General features: G+C 51.5%; 1 protein-coding gene across 3 annotated transcripts in view; it reads right to left on the reverse strand.

Moving 5' to 3' along the window:
* The window catches only part of LOC143766489 (uncharacterized), a 140,463-nt gene extending 120,372 nt beyond the window's left edge, over positions 1–20,091 (reverse strand). For all 3 annotated transcript variants that reach the window (XM_077254206.1, XM_077254205.1, XM_077254204.1), the window contains exon 1: positions 20,036–20,091. In XM_077254206.1, the coding sequence (XP_077110321.1) occupies positions 20,036–20,062 (27 nt within the window). In that variant the 5' untranslated portion in view covers positions 20,063–20,091. The remainder of the gene's footprint in view (positions 1–20,035) is intronic.
* Between the last annotated feature and the right edge of the window lie 695 nt (positions 20,092–20,786).

Below are 20,786 nucleotides of genomic sequence, written 5' to 3' on the forward strand. Positions count from 1 at the left end.
AGTTTCGTTACTGTGTCTGGAAAGCTCTTGTGAACAGGAATTGCCACTCTGGTGTTATGAGTTAATGCCAGAGTTTTAAAGTTATTTCTGGATGGTGTTTTGATAGGGTTTTCAGCTGACCATGAAAGTGTCCTTTCTGTCTTCTGCTATGTAGTAAGTGGACCTCAAATTTGCTAAACCTATTTTCATACTACGTTTGTTATTTCATCTTAACTCACCGCCAATACATGTGGGGGGCCTCTGTCTCCTTTCGGGGTATTTCTCTAGAGGTGAGCTAGGACTAATATTTTCCTCTGCTAGCTTTATTTAGTCCTCCGGCTGGTGCTGGGCATCTAGAATCAACGTAGGCATGCTACCCGGCCACTGCTAGTTGTGCGTTAGGTTTAGTTCATGGTCAGCTCAGTTTCCATCTTCCAAGAGCTAGTTTCTATATATGCTGATGCTATGTTCTCTTGCCATTGAGATCATGACAGTTTGACCGGCCCACAAAGTGTTAATTGTTTGGGCTGAAGCAGGAGATAGAGAAGTGTTTAAGGGAAATTTTTTTTTTTTTTTTTTTTCCCTTCAGAGTTTTGCTGCCTAGCCCTTAATTGCTGTCTAGCTGCTTCTTACCTCCTCTTAACCCTTGAATGGCTCTGTGTCCACCTGTTTGTAATGGATCTTCAGAGTGTAACTGCAGGTTTGAATAATCTCGCCACGAAAGTACAAAAATTGCAAGATTTTGTTTGTCATGCACCTGTATCTGAGCCGAGAATTCCTTTGCCGGAATTTTTCTCGGGGAATAGATCCGGGTTTCAGAATTTTCGAAATAATTGCAAATTATTTTTGTCCCTGAAATCTCGCTCTGCTGGAGACCCTGCACAGCAGGTCAGGATTCTGATTTCCTTGCTCCGGGGCGACCCTCAAGACTGGGCTTTTTCATTGACACCAGGGGATCCTGCGTTGCTCAATGTGGATGCGTTTTTTCTGGCCTTGGGGTTGCTTTATGACGAACCTCATTTGGAGCTTCAGGCAGAAAAAACTTTGATGTCCCTATCTCAGGGGCAAGATGAAGCGGAAATTTACTGCCAAAGATTCCGTAAATGGTCTGTGCTTACTCAGTGGAATGAGTGCGCCCTGGCGGCGACTTTCAGAGAGGGTCTCTCTGATGCCATTAAGGATGTTATGGTGGGGTTCCCTGTGCCTGCGGGTCTGAATGAGTCCATGACAATGGCTATTCAGATCGATAGGCGTCTGCGGGAGCGCAAACCAGTGCACCATCTGGCGGTTTCCACTGAGAGGTCGCCAGAGAGTATGCAGTGTGATAGAATTCTGTCCCGAAGCGAGCGGCAGAATTTTAGACGGAAAAATGGGTTGTGTTTCTATTGTGGTGATTCTACTCATGTTATATCAGCATGCTCTAAGCGCACTAAAAAGCTTGGTAAATCTGTTTCCATTTGCACCTTACCGTCTAAGTTTATTCTATCTGTGACCCTGATTTGCTCTTTGTCATCTATTACCACGGACGCCTATGTCGACTCTGGCGCCGCTTTGAGTCTTATGGATTGGTCCTTTGCCAAACGCTGTGGGTATGATTTAGAGCCTTTGGAGACTCCTATTCCTCTGAAGGGGATTGACTCCACCCCATTGGCTAATAATAGACCACAATACTGGACACAAGTAACTATGCGTATTAATCCGGATCACCAGGAGATTATTCGCTTTCTGGTGCTGTATAATCTACATGATGATTTGGTGTTAGGATTGCCTTGGCTGCAATCTCACAACCCAGTCCTCGACTGGAGAGCTATGTCTGTGTTGAGCTGGGGATGTAAGGGGGCTCATGGGGATGTACCTGTGGTTTCCATTTCATCATCTATTCCCTCTGAAATTCCTGAGTTCCTGTCTGACTATCGTGACGTCTTTGAAGAATCCAAGCTTGGTTCGTTACCTCCGCACCGAGAGTGCGATTGTGCCATAGATTTAATCCCGGGTAGTAAATACCCAAAGGGTCGTTTATTTAATCTGTCTGTGCCTGAACATGCTGCTATGCGAGAATATATAAAGGAGTCCTTGGAAAAGGGACATATTCGTCCATCGTCATCTCCCTTAGGAGCCGGTTTTTTCTTTGTGTCAAAAAAAGACGGCTCTTTGAGACCATGTATTGATTATCGGCTTTTGAATAAAATCACTGTTAAATATCAATACCCATTGCCGTTGCTGACGGATTTGTTTGCTCGCATAAAGGGGGCCAAGTGGTTCTCTAAGATTGACCTTCGGGGGGCGTATAATTTGGTGCGAATCAGGCAGGGGGATGAGTGGAAAACCGCATTTAATACGCCCGAGGGCCACTTTGAGTATTTAGTGATGCCTTTTGGTCTTTCAAATGCTCCGTCAGTTTTCCAGTCCTTTATGCATGATATTTTTCGCGATTATTTGGATAAATTTATGATTGTGTATCTGGATGATATTCTGATTTTTTCGGATGACTGGGACTCTCATGTCCAGCAAGTCAGGAGGGTTTTTCAGGTTTTACGGTCTAATTCTTTGTGTGTGAAGGGTTCTAAGTGTGTTTTTGGGGTACAGAGGATTTCCTTTTTGGGATATATTTTTTCCCCCTCTTCCATTGAAATGGATCCTGTCAAGGTTCAAGCCATTTGTGATTGGACGCAGCCCTCTTCTCTTAAGAGTCTTCAGAAATTTTTGGGCTTTGCTAACTTTTATCGTCGATTTATTGCTGGTTTTTCGGATATTGCTAAGCCATTGACCGATTTGACTAAGAAGGGTGCTGATGTTGCTGATTGGTCCCCTGATGCTGTGGAGGCCTTTCGGGAGCTTAAGCGCCGTTTTTCCTCTGCCCCTGTGTTGCGTCAGCCTGATGTTGCTCTACCTTTTCAGGTTGAGGTCGACGCTTCTGAGATCGGAGCTGGGGCAGTGTTGTCGCAGAAAAGTTCTGACTGCTCCGTGATGAGGCCTTGTGCCTTCTTTTCCCGTAAATTTTCGCCCGCTGAGCGGAATTATGATGTTGGGAATCGGGAGCTTTTGGCCATGAAGTGGGCTTTTGAGGAGTGGCGCCATTGGCTTGAGGGGGCCAGACATCAGGTGGTGGTATTGACTGACCACAAAAATTTGATTTATCTTGAGACCGCCAGGCGCCTGAATCCTAGACAGGCGCGCTGGTCATTATTTTTCTCTCGGTTTAATTTTGTGGTGTCATACCTACCGGGTTCTAAGAATGTTAAGGCGGATGCCCTTTCTAGGAGTTTTGAGCCTGACTCGCCTGGTAACTCTGAGCCCACAGGTATCCTTAAGGATGGAGTGGTATTGTCAGCCGTTTCTCCAGACCTGCGGCGGGCCTTGCAGGAGTTTCAGGCGGATAGACCTGATCGTTGCCCACCTGATAAACTGTTTGTTCCTGATGATTGGACCAGTAGAGTCATCTCTGAGGTTCATTCTTCTGCGTTGGCAGGTCATCCTGGCATTTTTGGTACCAGGGATTTGGTGGCAAGGTCCTTCTGGTGGCCTTCCCTGTCACGAGATGTGCGAGGCTTTGTGCAGTCTTGTGACGTTTGTGCTCGGGCCAAGCATTGTTGTTCTCGGGCTAGTGGATTATTGTTGCCCTTGCCTATTCCTAAGAGGCCTTGGACGCACATCTCGATGGATTTTATTTCAGATCTGCCGGTTTCTCAGAAGATGTCTGTCATCTGGGTGGTGTGTGACCGTTTTTCTAAGATGGTCCATTTGGTTCCTCTGCCCAAGTTGCCTTCTTCTTCCGAGTTGGTTCCTCTGTTTTTTCAAAATGTTGTTCGTTTGCATGGTATTCCTGAGAATATCATTTCTGACAGAGGGACCCAATTCGTGTCTAGATTTTGGCGGGCATTCTGTGCTAGGATGGGCATAGATTTATCTTTTTCGTCCGCTTTCCATCCTCAGACGAATGGCCAGACCGAGCGGACTAATCAGACCCTGGAGACATATCTGAGGTGTTTTGTGTCTGCTGACCAGGATGATTGGGTTGCTTTTTTGCCATTGGCGGAGTTCGCTCTCAATAATCGGGCCAGCTCTGCCACTTTGGTGTCCCCGTTTTTCTGTAATTCGGGGTTTCATCCTCGATTTTCCTCTGGTCAGGTGGAATCTTCGGATTGTCCTGGAGTGGATGCTGTGGTGGAGAGATTGCATCAGATCTGGGGGCAGGTGGTGGACAATTTGAGGTTGTCCCAGGAGAAGACTCAGCTTTTTGCCAACCGCCACCGTCGTGTTGGTCCTCGGCTTTGTGTTGGGGATTTGGTGTGGTTGTCTTCTCGTTTTGTCCCTATGAGGGTCTCTTCTCCTAAGTTTAAGCCTCGGTTCATCGGCCCGTATAAGATATTGGAGATCCTTAACCCTGTTTCCTTCCGTTTGGACCTCCCTGCATCCTTTTCTATTCATAACGTTTTTCATCGGTCATTATTGCGCAGGTATGAGGTACCGGTTGTGCCTTCCGTTGAGCCTCCTGCTCCGGTGTTGGTTGAGGGTGAGTTGGAGTACGTTGTGGAGAAAATCTTAGACTCCCGTGTTTCCAGACGGAGACTCCAGTATCTGGTCAAGTGGAAGGGATACGGCCAGGAGGATAATTCTTGGGTGAATGCATCTGATGTTCATGCCTCTGATCTGGTTCGTGCCTTTCATAGGGCCCATCCTGATCGCCCTGGTGGTTCTGGTGAGGGTTCGGTGCCCCCTCCTTGAGGGGGGGGTACTGTTGTGAATTTGGATTCTGGGCTCCCCCGGTGGCTACTGGTGGAATTGAACTGGTGTCTTCATCTTCTCTGTTCACCTGTTCCCATCAAGTTGTGGGAGTCGCTATATAACCTTGCTTCTCTGTTAGTTGCTTGCCGGTCAACAATGTTATCAGAAGCCTCTCTGTGCTTGTTCCTGCTCCTAGACAACTACTAGATAAGTTGGACTCTTGTCCATGTTTGTTTTTGCATTTTTGTTCCAGTTCACAGCTGTAGTTTCGTTACTGTGTCTGGAAAGCTCTTGTGAACAGGAATTGCCACTCTGGTGTTATGAGTTAATGCCAGAGTTTTAAAGTAATTTCTGGATGGTGTTTTGATAGGGTTTTCAGCTGACCATGAAAGTGTCCTTTCTGTCTTCTGCTATGTAGTAAGTGGACCTCAAATTTGCTAAACCTATTTTCATACTACGTTTGTTATTTCATCTTAACTCACCGCCAATACATGTGGGGGGCCTCTGTCTCCTTTCGGGGTATTTCTCTAGAGGTGAGCTAGGACTAATATTTTCCTCTGCTAGCTTTATTTAGTCCTCCGGCTGGTGCTGGGCATCTAGAATCAACGTAGGCATGCTACCCGGCCACTGCTAGTTGTGCGTTAGGTTTAGTTCATGGTCAGCTCAGTTTCCATCTTCCAAGAGCTAGTTTCTATATATGCTGATGCTATGTTCTCTTGCCATTGAGATCATGACAGCCTACACTCTGCTCCCTCTCCTCCTCCTGCTGACCCTGGGCTCTAACAACGCCAGTTGGGGCCCAGATGTGCTAGCTGCACAGAGCCAAACACCTCGCCAATGTGTCAGTGGGGTTCAGCACCGCTAGCTGTTCCCCTGCTGTGTAGCCTGCAACGTGTCCTGCAACAGCCACGCAGACACAAAGCTGCCACCAGTGCAGGCTTCGGCCTACACTCTGCTCCCTCTCGTCCTCCTGCTGACCCTGGGCTCTAACAACGCCAGTTGGGGCCCAGATGTGCTAGCTGCACAGAGAAAAACACCCGCCAATGTGTCAGTGGGGTTCAGCACCGCCAGCTGTTCCCCTGCTGTGTAGCCGGCAACGTGTCCTGCAACGGCAACGTGTCCTGCAACAGCCACGCAGACACAAGAACTGAAATTGAAGGGAACCTGTCCCCCCTCCCCCAGGCGTTTGTATGTTTTACAAACACCTTGTACAGCAGTAATGCTGCATGTGTGCAAGGTGGCTCATAAACTTATTCTCTTTGCACATGTGGAACTGAACACGTCTAAAATGTGTCCTCTGTGACCATTTAACCGTCCTGGAGGTGTGACTTTCCTTTGTAATGACACGCTGCAACCCCCTTGGTAGCGCTGCCCATCTTCTGGCATCATTGTTTGGCTGGCTGCGCCTCTGCGGCCGCCCTGACCCACACAACGCCCCTCGGTGTCTTATTTATTTTGACTGCGAGGGTGTGATTGATGGGCATGAGCAGTGCATATGTTCGCCTGTCCCTCATCTCCTTCCGCCTTCTTCAGACTGTGCGGCTTCATGGCCGTGGCATGCGATAAGGGATCAGCTGACGCCGCACAGTCTGAAGCAGGTGTAAGGACCCGAGTGTGAGAGGCGAACATATGTACTGCGCCAGGCCATGAATCCCAGCCCCGCAGTGTTTTAACTATGTAAAGACACTGCGGGGCTGGGATTCATGGGCATCGCGAACCGCAACGGCCGACATTAAATGATGTCAGAAGATGGGCAGCGCTAACAGCGCAAGGCCAAGGGATAACACGACAGCGCAGACTCCTGTGCAGCAAATAACGACGCTCAGGAGGCCGCGCCCAGCACCAAGGTGGGATTTTTGACAGCTGTGCTGCGTCTCATTACGAAGGGAACTCTCGCCTCCAACACAGTTTGACTGTATAAAGGGCTAAATGTTATACGTGTTTCATTCAGCTTGTGCAAGGAGAAAAATTAAAAGAGCAACCTTTGACTTGTGCAGCACTACTGCTGCATAAGGTGTGGCTCTTCTAGTTTGTAACCCCTGAGGGGGGGGGGGTTAAAGGTTACCTTTAAAATTGGTTCAATTAGGCTTCGGCCTACACTCTGCTCCACCTGCAGAGCCCGGGCTCCAACACCGCTAGTTGCTGTCCGGAAGTGCTGGCTGCACAGAGCCAAACACCTCGCCAATGTGTCAGTGGGGTTCAGCACCGCTAGCTGTTCCCCTGCTGTGTAGCCGGCAACGTGTCCTGCAACAGCCACGCAGACACAAAGCTGCCGCCAATGCAGGCTTCGGCCTACACTCTGCTCCCTCTCCTCCTCCTGCTGACCCTGGGCTCTAACAACGCCAGTTGGGGCCCAGATGTGCTAGCTGCACAGAGAAAAACACCCGCCAATGTGTCAGTGGGGTTCAGCACCGCCAGCTGTTCCCCTGCTGTGTAGCCGGCAACGTGTCCTGCAACAGCCACGCAGACACAACAGACCCAAAGCTGCCGCCAGTGCAGGCTTCGGACTACACTCTGCTCCCTCTACTCCTCCTGCTGACCCTGGGCTCTAACAACGCCAGTTGGGGCCCAGATGTGCTAGCTGCACAGAGCCAAACACCTCGCCAATGTGTCAGTGGGGTTCAGCACCGCCAGCTGTTCCCCTGCTGTGTAGCCGGCAACGTGTCCTGCAACAGCCACGCAGACACAACAGACCCAAAGCTGCCGCCAGTGCAGGCTTCGGCCTACACTCTGCTCCCCCTGCTGACCCTTTGCTCCCACAACGCTAGTTGGGGCTCTAGGAAGACAAGCTTGAATAGGTCCCCATCCTGGTTCCAGCACCGTCAGCTGGTTCCGGGTAGAGCCTTTGGCTTAGGTGCCTCCTTCTGGGTATCCGAGTTCCACCAACGTCAGGTGGTCCTTGGTAGTGCTTTCAGGCACGGGTACCTCCTGCTTAGTAACCGGGTTCCAGTAACGTCAGCTGGTCCTCGGTAGTTCCATTGGCTCTTGGACCTTCGGCTACCCATCCGGGTTCCAGTACCGTCAGCTGGTTCTCGGCAGTGTCTTTTGCTCTTGTACCTTCTGCTCCCCATCCTGGTCCCAGTACCGTCAGCTTGTTCCGGGCAGAGCCTTTGGCTTAGGTGCCTCCCTCTGGGTATCCGAGTTCCACCAACGTCAGGTGGTCCTTGGTAGTGCTTTCAGGCACGGGTACCTCCTGCTTAGTAACCGGGTTCCAGTAACGTCAGCTGGTCCTCGGTAGTTCCATTGGCTCTTGGACCTTCGGCTACCCATCCGGGTTCCAGTACCGTCAGCTGGTTCTCGGCAGTGTCTTTTGCTCTTGTACCTTCTGCTCCCCATCGTGGTTCCAGTACCGTCAGCTGGTTCCGGGCAGAGCCTTTGGCTTAGGTGCCTCCCTCTGGGTATCCGAGTTCCACCAACGTCAGGTGGTCCTTGGTAGTGCTTTCAGGCACGGGTACCTCCTGCTTAGTAACCGGGTTCCAGTAACGTCAGCTGGTCCTCGGTAGTTCCATTGGCTCTTGGACCTTCGGCTACCCATCCGGGTTCCAGTACCGTCAGCTGGTTCTCGGCAGTGTCTTTTGCTCTTGTACCTTCTGCTCCCCATCGTGGTTCCAGTACCGTCAGCTGGTTCCGGGCAGAGCCTTTGGCTTAGGTGCCTCCCTCTGGGTATCCGAGTTCCACCAACGTCAGGTGGTCCTTGGTAGTGCTTTCAGGCACGGGTACCTCCTGCTTAGTAACCGGGTTCCAGTAACGTCAGCTGGTCCTCGGTAGTTCCATTGGCTCTTGGACCTTCGGCTACCCATCCGGGTTCCAGTACCGTCAGCTGGTTCTCGGCAGTGTCTTTTGCTCTTGTACCTTCTGCTCCCCATCGTGGTTCCAGTACCGTCAGCTTGTTCCGGGCAGAGCCTTTGGCTTAGGTGCCTCCCTCTGGGTATCCGAGTTCCACCAACGTCAGGTGGTCCTTGGTAGTGCTTTCAGGCACGGGTACCTCCTGCTTAGTAACCGGGTTCCAGTAACGTCAGCTGGTCCTCGGTAGTTCCATTGGCTCTTGGACCTTCGGCTACCCATCCGGGTTCCAGTACCGTCAGCTGGTTCTCGGCAGTGTCTTTTGCTCTTGTACCTTCTGCTCCCCATCGTGGTTCCAGTACCGTCAGCTGGTTCCGGGCAGAGCCTTTGGCTTAGGTGCCTCCCTCTGGGTATCCGAGTTCCACCAACGTCAGGTGGTCCTTGGTAGTGCTTTCAGGCACGGGTACCTCCTGCTTAGTAACCGGGTTCCAGTAACGTCAGCTGGTCCTCGGTAGTTACATTGGCTCTTGGACCTTCGGCTAGCCATCCGAGTTCCAGTTCCATCAGCTGTTTCTCGGCATTTTCCCAGCCTTCTTGTACCTTCTGCTACATTTCCAAGTTCAAGAGACTAAAGACGATGACCCGGAAGACCACCCCTAAGATGACGACGACACCAGAGACGACAACCACCGAGATGACGACGACCCTGGAGACGATGACCCTGAAGACCACCCCGATGACGACGACCCCGGAGACGACGACCCTGGAGACGACGACGACCTGGAAGACCGAGAAGCAGAAGAACAAGAGGCTGCAGAACAAAGAGCAGAAGAACATTAAGCATAACACTAAATATCAGAGCAAAAGTTATATAAATTATAAGCAGAAGACGACTAAGCAGTGTATGGGGGTGAGTCCGTTCCTCCTCGTGGTGCCCCTGTATAAAGCCTAATGCTGCAGGCCAAACTGAACGCGGACAAATGTAACTCTTTTGTGACAGGCAGAACGGAAGGTGTAATCTTCAAACTTTTATAGATAACAACTACGGGAATGCCTGTCACAAATAAGAATATGATGAAGAAGTTGAATACGAAGAAGATAATAGTTAAATAAAAAGAATATGAACAATGTAAGAAAAAAAATAATAGGTAGAAGATGAAGAAGAAGATGAATAAGGTGAAGAAGTTGATGTCAAAGAAGCTGATGATGAGGATAATGAAGAAGAAAGTGTGGGAGAAGTAAAAAGGAAGGTGAAGGGCGTGGAAGTAGTGAAACATCAATATCTGACAAAATAAAAAAAAAAATAACAGTCAAAATCTTTCTAACGCCGAACGTCATAAAAAAAAAAAAATCATGCTATTCTATTTGATTGGGCTAAACCTCTGTGCCTTTAATGTCTCCGCCACCTCCCCCAATACATCCTACATTATTCTTAGTTGTTTTCCTTCATGTAGAATTAACCTACAAGGAAAGAAAGGGTTTATTTTAATTCCGATATTTTCGTCCCATTGACTTGCTTTGGGATCGGGTATTGGTATCGGATTAGATCCGATACTTTGACGGTATCGGCCGATACTTTCCGATACCAATACTTTCTGATATCGGAAGGTATCGCTCAACACTACTGACTGGGTTGGAACCAGGCAACATTCTGTGGCAGAGGGTGTTGCAGGGGAAGATTCAGGGGGGTCCCTGTCAGGGGTGGGATCCTGACAGAGGCCTAGCGAACAGAAAGAACGTTACGGGACCACGCCTGCACGATATTGCGGCGGTACCCCAAGAAAGGACAAGAAGCGAGGTTTATTGTGCTGAGTGAGAAACGAGATCAACACAACAAGGAGAATATCCAGTAGGAGTCGTGCTGTAAGACGAGGCAACATCCTACTGAGGCGCGCAGCCGGTGGCCGGAACGCCGAGGAAGTATTAGGCTCCAGGCAGAACTTCAAACCTATGGCAGGACAGTCAGCTCTAGGCGGGCTGTCTCAACCCAAAATCACCTACGCAGACACAGGGGGCAACAACAGGAGAGGGGCGACTCTAGGGTCACAGAAGAACTCCGAGCCTACCCGTCATACGGGTGCGTCCTAGCCATATCATCTGGGGAACGAAACAGAACATCAGAATCGAGTTGTGAGGGAACTTCAGAAACAGACACAACAGTTGTGGGGACTCTCCCGTAAGCACAGCAGGGAAGGACCGCAACACACAAGCGCTAGAAGGTAGGCACAGATTTCCACCTGCAAAGGGAACTCTGGAGGTGCCATTGGACCGGCCGGACTCTAGCAGCCTGGTTAACCGTATTCCGGACTGAGGGTCCTGAAACCTTCAGTAAAGATGTATAGAGACTGCACACCTGTGTCCTCGTTATTTACTGCGACCGGCACCATATCACATCATCATTATCCTCAATTTTCACTGGACGCCCCTCAGCAGGGTCACGGACCGGGCCTAGCCACCGTGACAACCCCAGAACAGAGACTCAGAGGCCCGGTACCGGGTACCCCTCGGCCCTGCGGCAGTGGGGGCGCTCCACACACATTAGACGTGTAAAGCACCACTTGCACAAACATCCCCAGGGTTTTGAAAGATAAAATAAAAATGGCCCATTCGTCAAGACGGTATTCACCAGAGGAGACATACGCTTTCCTTGCCTCCAAGATGGATTCAGCCAGTGAGGAAGATCCCACATTCCTTTAGTCCTCCTCCTTAACTAGTTAGGAATGAACCCCAACAAGGCACCCTAGGACCCAGGCAACCCCTCCAACAATCGATCCTATATAGATTGCATCTCCCGAAAATTATCAGCCCGTCATTCCGGATTTGATCAGCAGCTAAGGAATCCAGTTTGACACCACTGGCCTCACTGACATTGAATTCTTTAAATTCTTTTTCAGTGAGGAAATAATAAATCTTATGGTGGCCCAGACAAACTTGTATGCCCATCTATTTTTCACCCAAAATCCCACGTCATCGTACATCAGATGGACCCCTGTAGACGCAGCAGAGATGATGACATTTTGGGGAATTGTGCTGCATATGGGCATAATCCGAAAACCAGAGCTTCGGCAATACTGGAGTACTGATATACTCTACCGTACCAATATTCTTTATGGCCATGACAAGGACACGATTTGAAGAGTTCCAAAATTGATTGCATTATAGTGATAATGTGCAGTGTACTCCCTGAGATGATCCAAACTTTGATAGTCTATATAACATTAGGCCAGTGGTTGAACACTTCAGTAGAAAATTTGCTGAGTCGCACAACCTCCAAAGGGACATCTCTATAGATGAGTCTCTGGTTCATTTCAAAGGGAGGCTAAAATTTCAACAATACCTGCCCAGTAAGAGGGCCAGGTATGGAATTAAACTGTACAAATTGTACGAGAGTACCCTAGGGTAAACACACAGATTTAGGGTCTACAAGGGAAAAGACACCCAGATTACTTGGGGGTAAGTGGGAAAATTGTGTGGGAATTGATGCACCCACTGCTGGATAAGGGTTATCATCTCTACATTGATAACTTTCACAGCATTCCCCTCTTCAAGACACTCTCTGCGAGAGGTAAAGTTGCCTGCGGCGCAATGCGAAAAAATCAGAGAGGCCTGCATAAGCCGCTAATTGGGCAAACGCAGAGAAAAGGCAAAAGCCGAGCCCAGTGCATCGACAACATGCTGGTGGTCAATTATAAGGACAAATGGGATGTCCTTATCTTCACCACCATACACCATGACAAAAGCTCCTTTGTCACTGTTCGTGGTACCACAACACAAGTCCCAAAGCCAGATTGTAACTTGGATTGCAATCGGTACATGGGTGGTGCAGAACTCTCAGATCAGGTCCTCAAACTCTACAGTGCCATGAGAAAAGCCAAAGTATTGTACAAAAAATTGGCTGTGCACATTGCATAGATGACGTGATGCAGCCGGACAGTCACAGGAACACCAGTAGCCAACATGGCTACGGTATTACCATGTATGGTGGGCAATCCCCGCATATTTATTGGCTGGGAACTGGAGCATGGCGCTCCATCACCTGCGATACTCACTCCAGTAACAAGCTTGTCCGAGCTCCCGATGCCTGATCGAGTAGTGGAGAGCGGCTCACTCATCACTAGTATCTACATTATTGTGCTGGAACAGAACCAGGAGAGAAATAATCGCATTTTGTGAGAACTTCTTTGGGCTTCTGTCCTCTCATCCTGCAGTTGTCTGATTGGATCTAATGTGGGCTTGGGAACCAGCTAAGCCGCATTCTGTCTACAGCTGTTATGCAATAGTGTAGCTACCGGGGGGCAGGGAGGTGGTCACCCTGGGCCCCGTGCTCTGAGGGGGCCCACCCGGAGCTATGCTACTGTAAGGGTACCGTCTCACACTGGCACTTTGATCGCTACGACGGCACGATCCGTGACGTTCCAGCAATATACATACGATATCGCTGTGTCTGACACGCAGCAGCGATCAGGGACCCTGCTGAGAATCGTACGTTGTAGCAGATCGTTGGAAACTTTCTTTCGTCGCTGGATCTCCCGCTGTCATCGCTGGATCGGTGTGTGTGACACCGATCCAGCGATGCGATCGCTTGTAACCAGGGTAAACATCGGGTTACTAAGCGCAGGGTCGCGCTTAGTAACCCGATGTTTACCCTGGTTACCATTGTAAATGTAAAAAAAAAAAAAAACACTACATACTCACCTTCAGATGTCCGTCACGTCCCTCGCCGTCTGCTTCCCGCACTGACTGTGAGCGCCGGCCGTAAAGTAAAAGCAGAGCACAGCGGTGACATCACTGCTGTGCTGTGCTTTACGGCCGGCACTGACACAGTCAGTGAAGGAAGCAGACCCTGGTTTACCCTGGTTACCCGGGGACTTCGGCATCCTTGGTCGCTGGAGAGCTGTCTGTGTGAGAGCTCTCCAGCGACCACACAAGGACTTTCCAACGATCACGGCCAGGTCATATCGCTGGTCGTGATCGTTGGAAAGTTGCTGAGTGTGACGGTACCCTAACTGTATTGGCGTGCACAGCATGCCCATACAGTTACATTCTGCAGCAGTGCAGGGACAATCGATCTCCCAGCTCTGTCGCCCGGCCGCTATGGGGCCCTTGAGCAGGCGGAGGGCCCGATGCCAGCAGTGGGCCCCCCCTTGCCCGTCATCGCAAATTCAACTGTATCGGCTACATTCCGATACAGCTAACCGCATTGATGAGGGGAGTCTCATCCCATTATCTCCCTCTCAGAGTTTGATATCACTAATGCCGACACTGTCAGGGGGTCACGATGACATCACTACCTGGCGCCTGCTGTCCGGAGATGTGTGGGCGCTCAGAGCAGCGGAGGAACCAGGAAGAAAGGGGAGTATTGGTTTAATTTTTTAGTGGGGCTAAATTATGTTATAAAGGTTGCCTATGGGGGTGGGTGCATCATATTAAGGGCTGCATTATACTATAGAGTCTGCCTATGGGGAGTGCATTATACTATATTGAGGACTATATTGAGGATTGTCTGGTGCATTATACTATGTGGAGGCTATCTAGGGGGCCATCATACAGTGTGAAGATACACGGTTGGAGCTATCAAACCGTTTGGGGGATACTAAGGGGTCAGTATATATACAGTGAGGGGGCATTATACTGTGTATAAGAGAGTATAGGGGAACTGTGCATAGGTGAGCTGCCCAGGGGGGAGTCTCGGGACATTATAAACTGTCATGTGGGCACTTATTGTTATAGGGGAACTCAGGTTACTGTGACTGTGAAATGGGTACACAGGGGGAATTATTACTTTCTAGGGTGAAAATTGTGGGTGCTGTTTTCTAGGGCACTTGTACCTGGAATTACTATATTCTAGAGGGTTGCTTTAGAATTTAGAAGGCACAGAGAACCACACAGCAGGTGCAGAAATAGGGACACATACGGCAGCAGCGGCTCAGTATTGGGGTATTAGGTGCAGTAATAAGGACACATACGGCAGCAGCGGCTCAGTATTGGGGTATCAGGGGCAGTAATAGGGACACATACGGCAGCAGCGGCTCAGTATTGGGGTATCAGGTGCAGTAATAGGGACACATACGGCAGCAGCGGCTCAGTATTGGGGTATCAGGTGCAGTAATAGGGACACATACGGCAGCAGCGGCTCAGTATTGGGGTATCAGGTGCAGTAATAGGGACACATACCGCAGCAGTGGCTCAGTATTGGGGTATCAGGTGCAGTAATAGGGACACATACGGCAGCAGCAGCTCAGTATTGGGGTATCAGGTGCAGTAATAGAGACACATACGGCAGCAGCGGCTCAGTATTGGGGTATCAGGTGCAGTAATAGGGACACATATGGCAGCAGCGGCTCAGTATTGGGGTATCAGGTGCAGTAATAGGGACACATACGGCAGCAGCGGCTCAGTATTGGGGTATCAGGGGCAGTAATAGGGACACATACAGCAGCAGCGGCTCAGTATTGGGATATCAGGGGCAGTAATAGGGTCACATAAGGCAGCAGCGGCTCAGTATTGGGGTATCAAGGGCAGTAATAGGGTCACATACGGCAGCAGAGGCTCAGTATTGGGGTATCAGGTGCAGTAATAGGGACACATACGGCAGCAGAGGCTCAGTATTGGGGTATCAGGTGCAGTAATAGGGACACATACGGCAGCAGCGGCTCAGTATTGGGGTATCAGGTGCAGTATAGGGACACATATGGCAGCAGCGGCTCAGTATTGGGGTATCAGTAGGATGAGCAGTTTGTGCAGGTTGGGAATAGATGGTAATGGGGCTGAAATATCAGAAGTGAAACGTGTCTTTGTTGTATTCTCTGCAGCCGAGTCCTGGCTGGAAGAAGTGGTCATGTCGATCTGGGCCAGATGGAAAAGACAAGAAATGTGAAAGATTCTATCAAAAAGAACGTCAGTGGTAAGTCATCATCTATAACTGTGCTGTAATCTCTTACATGTTCTGTAGGGCTGGGATCTACCACTGACCATATGGCGGCAATATCCATGTTGGTCTCTATATAGAGATTATCTTAAGTAACAGCGCGGTCATCTGCTGAGGTTCTCCTCCAATATTAGGCCGGGATCACACACATGCGAGATACGGCTGAGTCTCACATAGTAATCCCCGGCTCTGCCGCCTGTACTCCGGAGCGGAGCTTGCGGCCGCATAGCCAGGGCCGTATTTGCCACTAGGCACTTGAGGGCACGTGCCTAGGGCGGCGGGATGCGGGGGGGCGCACTTGAGCTAGGCTTTTTTTTTTTATATATAAAACTCCGGGGTCAAGTGCCCGCCCCCCCTCCTCCCTCCCTCCTTCCCGCCCCCCTCCCTGAAGACGTAATACTCACCTTCCTCCAGCGGTGTCTGCAACTGCGTCTCATCGCCGGCAGTGTGTCCTGTCTTCAGCGGTCACATGGTACCGCTCATTAAGGTGATGAATATGCGCATATTCATCACCTTAATGAGCGGTATCACGTGACCGCTCATACAGGAAGGAAGATGCTGGAGAGATGCCGGGAAGTTCTGCGCCGCCCGGTGAGAGGTGAGTATGACAGGGAAAAGGGATAGAGGAGCCATGCACGCAGGGGAAAAGGATGGGGGAGCCATGCACGCAGGGGAAAAGGATGGGGGAGCCATGCACGCAGGGGAAAAGGATGGGGGAGCCATGCACGCAGGGGAGAAGGATGGGGGAGCCATGCACGCAGGGGAGAAGAATGGGGGAGCCATGCACGCAGGGGAGAAGGATGGGGGAGCCATGCACGCAGGGGAGAAGGATGGGGGAGCCATGCACGCAGGGGAGAAGGATGGGGGAGCCATGCACGCAGGGGAGAAGGATGGGGGAGCCATGCACGCAGGGGAGAAGGATGGGGGAGCCATGCACGCAGGGGAGAAGGATGGGGGAGCCATGCACGCAGGGGAGAAGGATGGGGGAGCCATGCACGCAGGGGAGAAGGATGGGGGAGCCATGCACGCAGGGGAGAAGGATGGGGGAGCCATGCACGCAGGGGAGAAGGATGGGGGAGCCATGCACGCAGGGGAGAAGGATGGGGGAGCCATGCACGCAGGGGAGAAGGATGGGGGAGCCATGCACGCAGGGGAGAAGGATGGGGGAGCCATGCACGCAGGGGAGAAGGATGGGGAAGCCATGCACGCAGGGGAGAAGGATGGGGGAGCCATGCACGCCGGGGAGAAGGATGGGGGAGCCATGCACGCAGGGGAGAAGGATGGGGGAGCCATGCACGCAGGGGGGAAGGATGGGGGAGCCATGCACGCAGGGGGGAAGGATGGGGGAGCCATGCACGCAGGGGAGAAGGATGGGGGAGACATGCACACAGGGGAGAAGGATGGAGGAGCCATGCACGCAGGGGAGAAGGATGGGGGAGCCATGCACGCAGGGGAGAAGGATGGGGGAGCCATGCACGCAGGGGAGAAGGATAGAGGAGCCATGCACACAGGGGAGAAGGATAGAGGAGCCATGCACGCAGGGGAGAAGGATGGGGGAGCTATGCATGCAGGGTGGGAGGATAGGGGAGCCATGCACGCAGGGGAGAAGGATGGGGGAGCCATGCACGCAGGGTGGGAGGATGGGGAAGCCATGCACGCAGGGGAGAAGGATGGGGGAGCCATGCACGCAGGGTGGGAGGATGGGGGAGCCATGCACGCAGGGTGGGAGGATGGGGGAGCCATGCACGCAGGGTGGGAGGATGGGGGAGCCAAGCACGCAGGGTGAGAGGATAGAGGAGCCATGCACGCAGGGGAGAAGGATGGGGGAGCCATGCACGCAGGGTGGGAGGATGGGGAAGCCATGCACGCAGGGGAGAAGGATGGGGGAGCCATGCACGCCGGGGAGAAGGATGGGGGAGCCATGCACGCAGGGGAGAAGGATGGGGGAGCCATGCACGCAGGGGAGAAGGATGGGGGAGCCATGCACGCAGGGGGGAAGGATGGGGGAGCCATGCACGCAGGGGAGAAGGATGGGGGAGACATGCACACAGGGGAGAAGGATGGAGGAGCCATGCACGCAGGGGAGAAGGATGGGGGGAGCCATGCACGCAGGGGAGAAGGATGGGGGAGCCATGCACGCAGGGGAGAAGGATAGAGGAGCCATGCACACAGGGGAGAAGGATAGAGGAGCCATGCACGCAGGGGAGAAGGATGGGGGAGCTATGCATGCAGGGTGGGAGGATAGGGGAGCCATGCACGCAGGGGAGAAGGATGGGGGAGCCATGCACGCAGGGTGGGAGGATGGGGAAGCCATGCACGCAGGGGAGAAGGATGGGGGAGCCATGCACGCAGGGTGGGAGGATGGGGGAGCCATGCACGCAGGGTGGAAGGATGGGGGAGCCATGCACGCAGGGTGGGAGGATGGGGGAGCCAAGCACGCAGGGTGAGAGGATAGAGGAGCCATGCACGCAGGGGAGAAGGATGGGGGAGCCATGCACGCAGGGTGGGAGGATGGGGGAGCCATGCACGCAGGGTGGGAGGATGAGGGAGCCATGCACGCAGGGTGGGAGGATGGGGGAGCCATGCACGCAGGGTGGGAGGATGGGGGAGCCCAGCACGCAGGGTGGGAGGATGGAGTATAAATATGGTGGAGTATAAATACTAGGCCCTATAGGGGGACACAGTATGACAGGACAGTGTGAAGAGGGGGCCGGTATAGAAAGGAGAGGTCAGTGTGAAGAGTATGTACCATAAGAGGGACAGTGTGGAGGTCATATTTTGTGCAGACAATATAGTGAGGGGCAATTTTTTATTCAGGAGCATTATAATGACACTTGTATCTTTAACGGCGTCATGTGGAGACTTTCTGCAAAAGAGCAGAGAAGATGGAAGTCTGCAGAGACGGCTGTGGATGAGAAAACTCATCATGGGATCTGGACAAGATGAAGAAAAGAAGACCGGCTCCAGAGACGACGACATCTATAAGGTACCTGGATTTACATGTTATTTGTGATACTAATTCTCATGTTTTTATATATGTTAGGAACATTACAGGAAATGTCCAGGTTTGTAATGAGGCTGCAGTCATTCTTTGTGACTGTAGACTTCTGACTTCTCACAGTGCGCACTGCACGCTGTCAGAATTCTCTCGTGCTGGCGATTTACATACATGCGGTCACATGCTGACTAGACATGTGTGGCCTCCGTCAATGAACTGAGTGAGGCCGGGCACGTCTAGTCGGAATGTGGCCAGAGGTATACAAATCACATACTTGTGCTGACATGACCGTCCACCGGCAAGGGGGAATCCTAAAAGTGTGCAGTGCATTAGTTGTGAGAATTCAGAAGCTGCGATGTCAGGATTCAGCTCTGCAGGTTCCAGTAGTCGTCACATGGACACTTCACTCACACGCAACTTTTACACTTATGGTCCTGTGACAATGAGCTTCTCTTCTGCTTCTCTCAATTTTTGACTGAACATTGAGAGCATTAGGGAGAGGAGCTCGTGGGCACATGACTGAGTGTGCGAATCGCATATGTCCTTGGCGGAGGGGGGGCACCAAAATTCATCCTTGCCCCTGGTGCCAGAAACCCTAGATACACCTCTGCCGGTATGCTACTGCGAGCGGCGATTATCGGGTCCGGTGGAGGGAGGTCTGTGCACACGCAGTGAGGCAGGGACAGAGGGTGTGCACAGAGAGAATGGAGACCCAGAGACTGCCCGTCCCAGTCTACGCCGTAGCCTGGAGCCCTCATTATATGTCAATGGAATATGTCAGTTAATAAATTGTTTTTCTAAAGCTTTATAGTGTAGTTTTAGGTCAGGGAGGGATGGGATGAGCTAGCAAGGTGTAGGGACAGGTAGTGATGGCTACTTGCGGACATGTGCCGCACTTGCGGTGATACAAAAACCACTGCTAGCAGTGTTTTTTTCCATTGCTGCAAGTACCGCATTTGCCGGATCACGTGCATGTCTGCAAGTCCCACAGGGAATGAATGAGGCCGAATGCAGTGTTGCCGTAAGTGATCCGTTATGTGGCAGATGCGGAAAAACTGCCGGATCTGCTGCAAAAGGCGACTTTCACATCAGTGATTTTTGCCAAAGTCACTGCCGATAGTGTCATACTCACCAAAGGGGGAGGCAGCACTAAAAGTGCCTAGGGCAGCAGAAACTCTAAATACGGCCCTGCGCATAGCAATACATGGAGCCGCACGCTCCACTCCGGAGTGCAGGCGGCAGGGCCGGGGATTACTATGCGAGACTCAGCCGTATCTCGCGTGTGATCCTGCCCTTAGGGGGCGTCACCCAGTTGCAATCCAGGTTACCTGGTTAGGGGCCACTCAGAAGCTTCACCCCCCTGAATCAAAACCCAAGCTACACCTCTGTAACATAGTCACATAGTTATTAAGATTGAAGGAAGACTTTAGGTCCATCTAGTTCAACCCATAGCCTAACCTAACATGCCCTAACATGTTGATCCAGGGGAAGGCAAAAAAACCCCATGTGGCAAAGAGTAAGCTCCACATCACTGCTCACACCACACAGTGACCCCCAAAGAGTCTCAGTGCTGAAGGGGTTAATGTCCCCCACACCCAGTAACTGGAATCTCCAGCACCTACCTCCACCCCCAGAGCCGCACTCCACATATGTACGGCTGCTCTGTGCGCACAGGACCTGTGATGAGGTCACAGGAGGGGAGGAGTCAGGGGTCACATGATCAGGGGCCTCAGTGTATGCAGGACTCTGCTGTGCTGACAAGTATTCCGCTCGTCTGCTGCTCCTTTAAGAACAGGTAACGTTGCAAAAAGTAGAGCAATTCCCCCCATTAAGTGATTGGATCCCCCCAGATCTTTCATAGACCTTAGTGATATTACAGACGGGAGATTCCAAGAGCGCTAGATTCAGGGGTAATCCTAGTGCTGACAGAGCCGTGCGCCTCCATCTAAGGCTACGTTCACATTTGCGTTGTGCGCCGCAGCGTCGGCGCCGCAGCGCACAACGCAAACAAAAACGCGGCAAAACGCACGCTAAAACGCTGCGTTTTGCGCCGCATGCGTCGTTTTTGGCCGCAAGTTGGCCGCAAAAAAAAATGCAACTTGATGCGTTTCTTGCGTCCAACGCTTGCGGCCATGCGGCGCTAAACGCAGCACAACGCATGTCCATGCGCCCCCATGTTAAATATAGGGGCGCATGACGCATGCGGCGCCGCTGCGGCGCCCGACGCTGCGGCGCTGACCGCAAATGTGAACGTAGCCTAAGGCTACTTTCACACTAGCGTTAACTGCAAACCATCTTAAAACGTCTTTTTTCCGAAAAAACGCATCCTGCAAAAGTGTTTGCAGGATGCGTTTTTTCCCCATAGACTTGTAT

Source organism: Ranitomeya variabilis, chromosome 4 (genome assembly GCF_051348905.1).
Source record: "Ranitomeya variabilis isolate aRanVar5 chromosome 4, aRanVar5.hap1, whole genome shotgun sequence".
Classification (NCBI taxonomy): Eukaryota; Metazoa; Chordata; class Amphibia; order Anura; family Dendrobatidae; genus Ranitomeya; species Ranitomeya variabilis.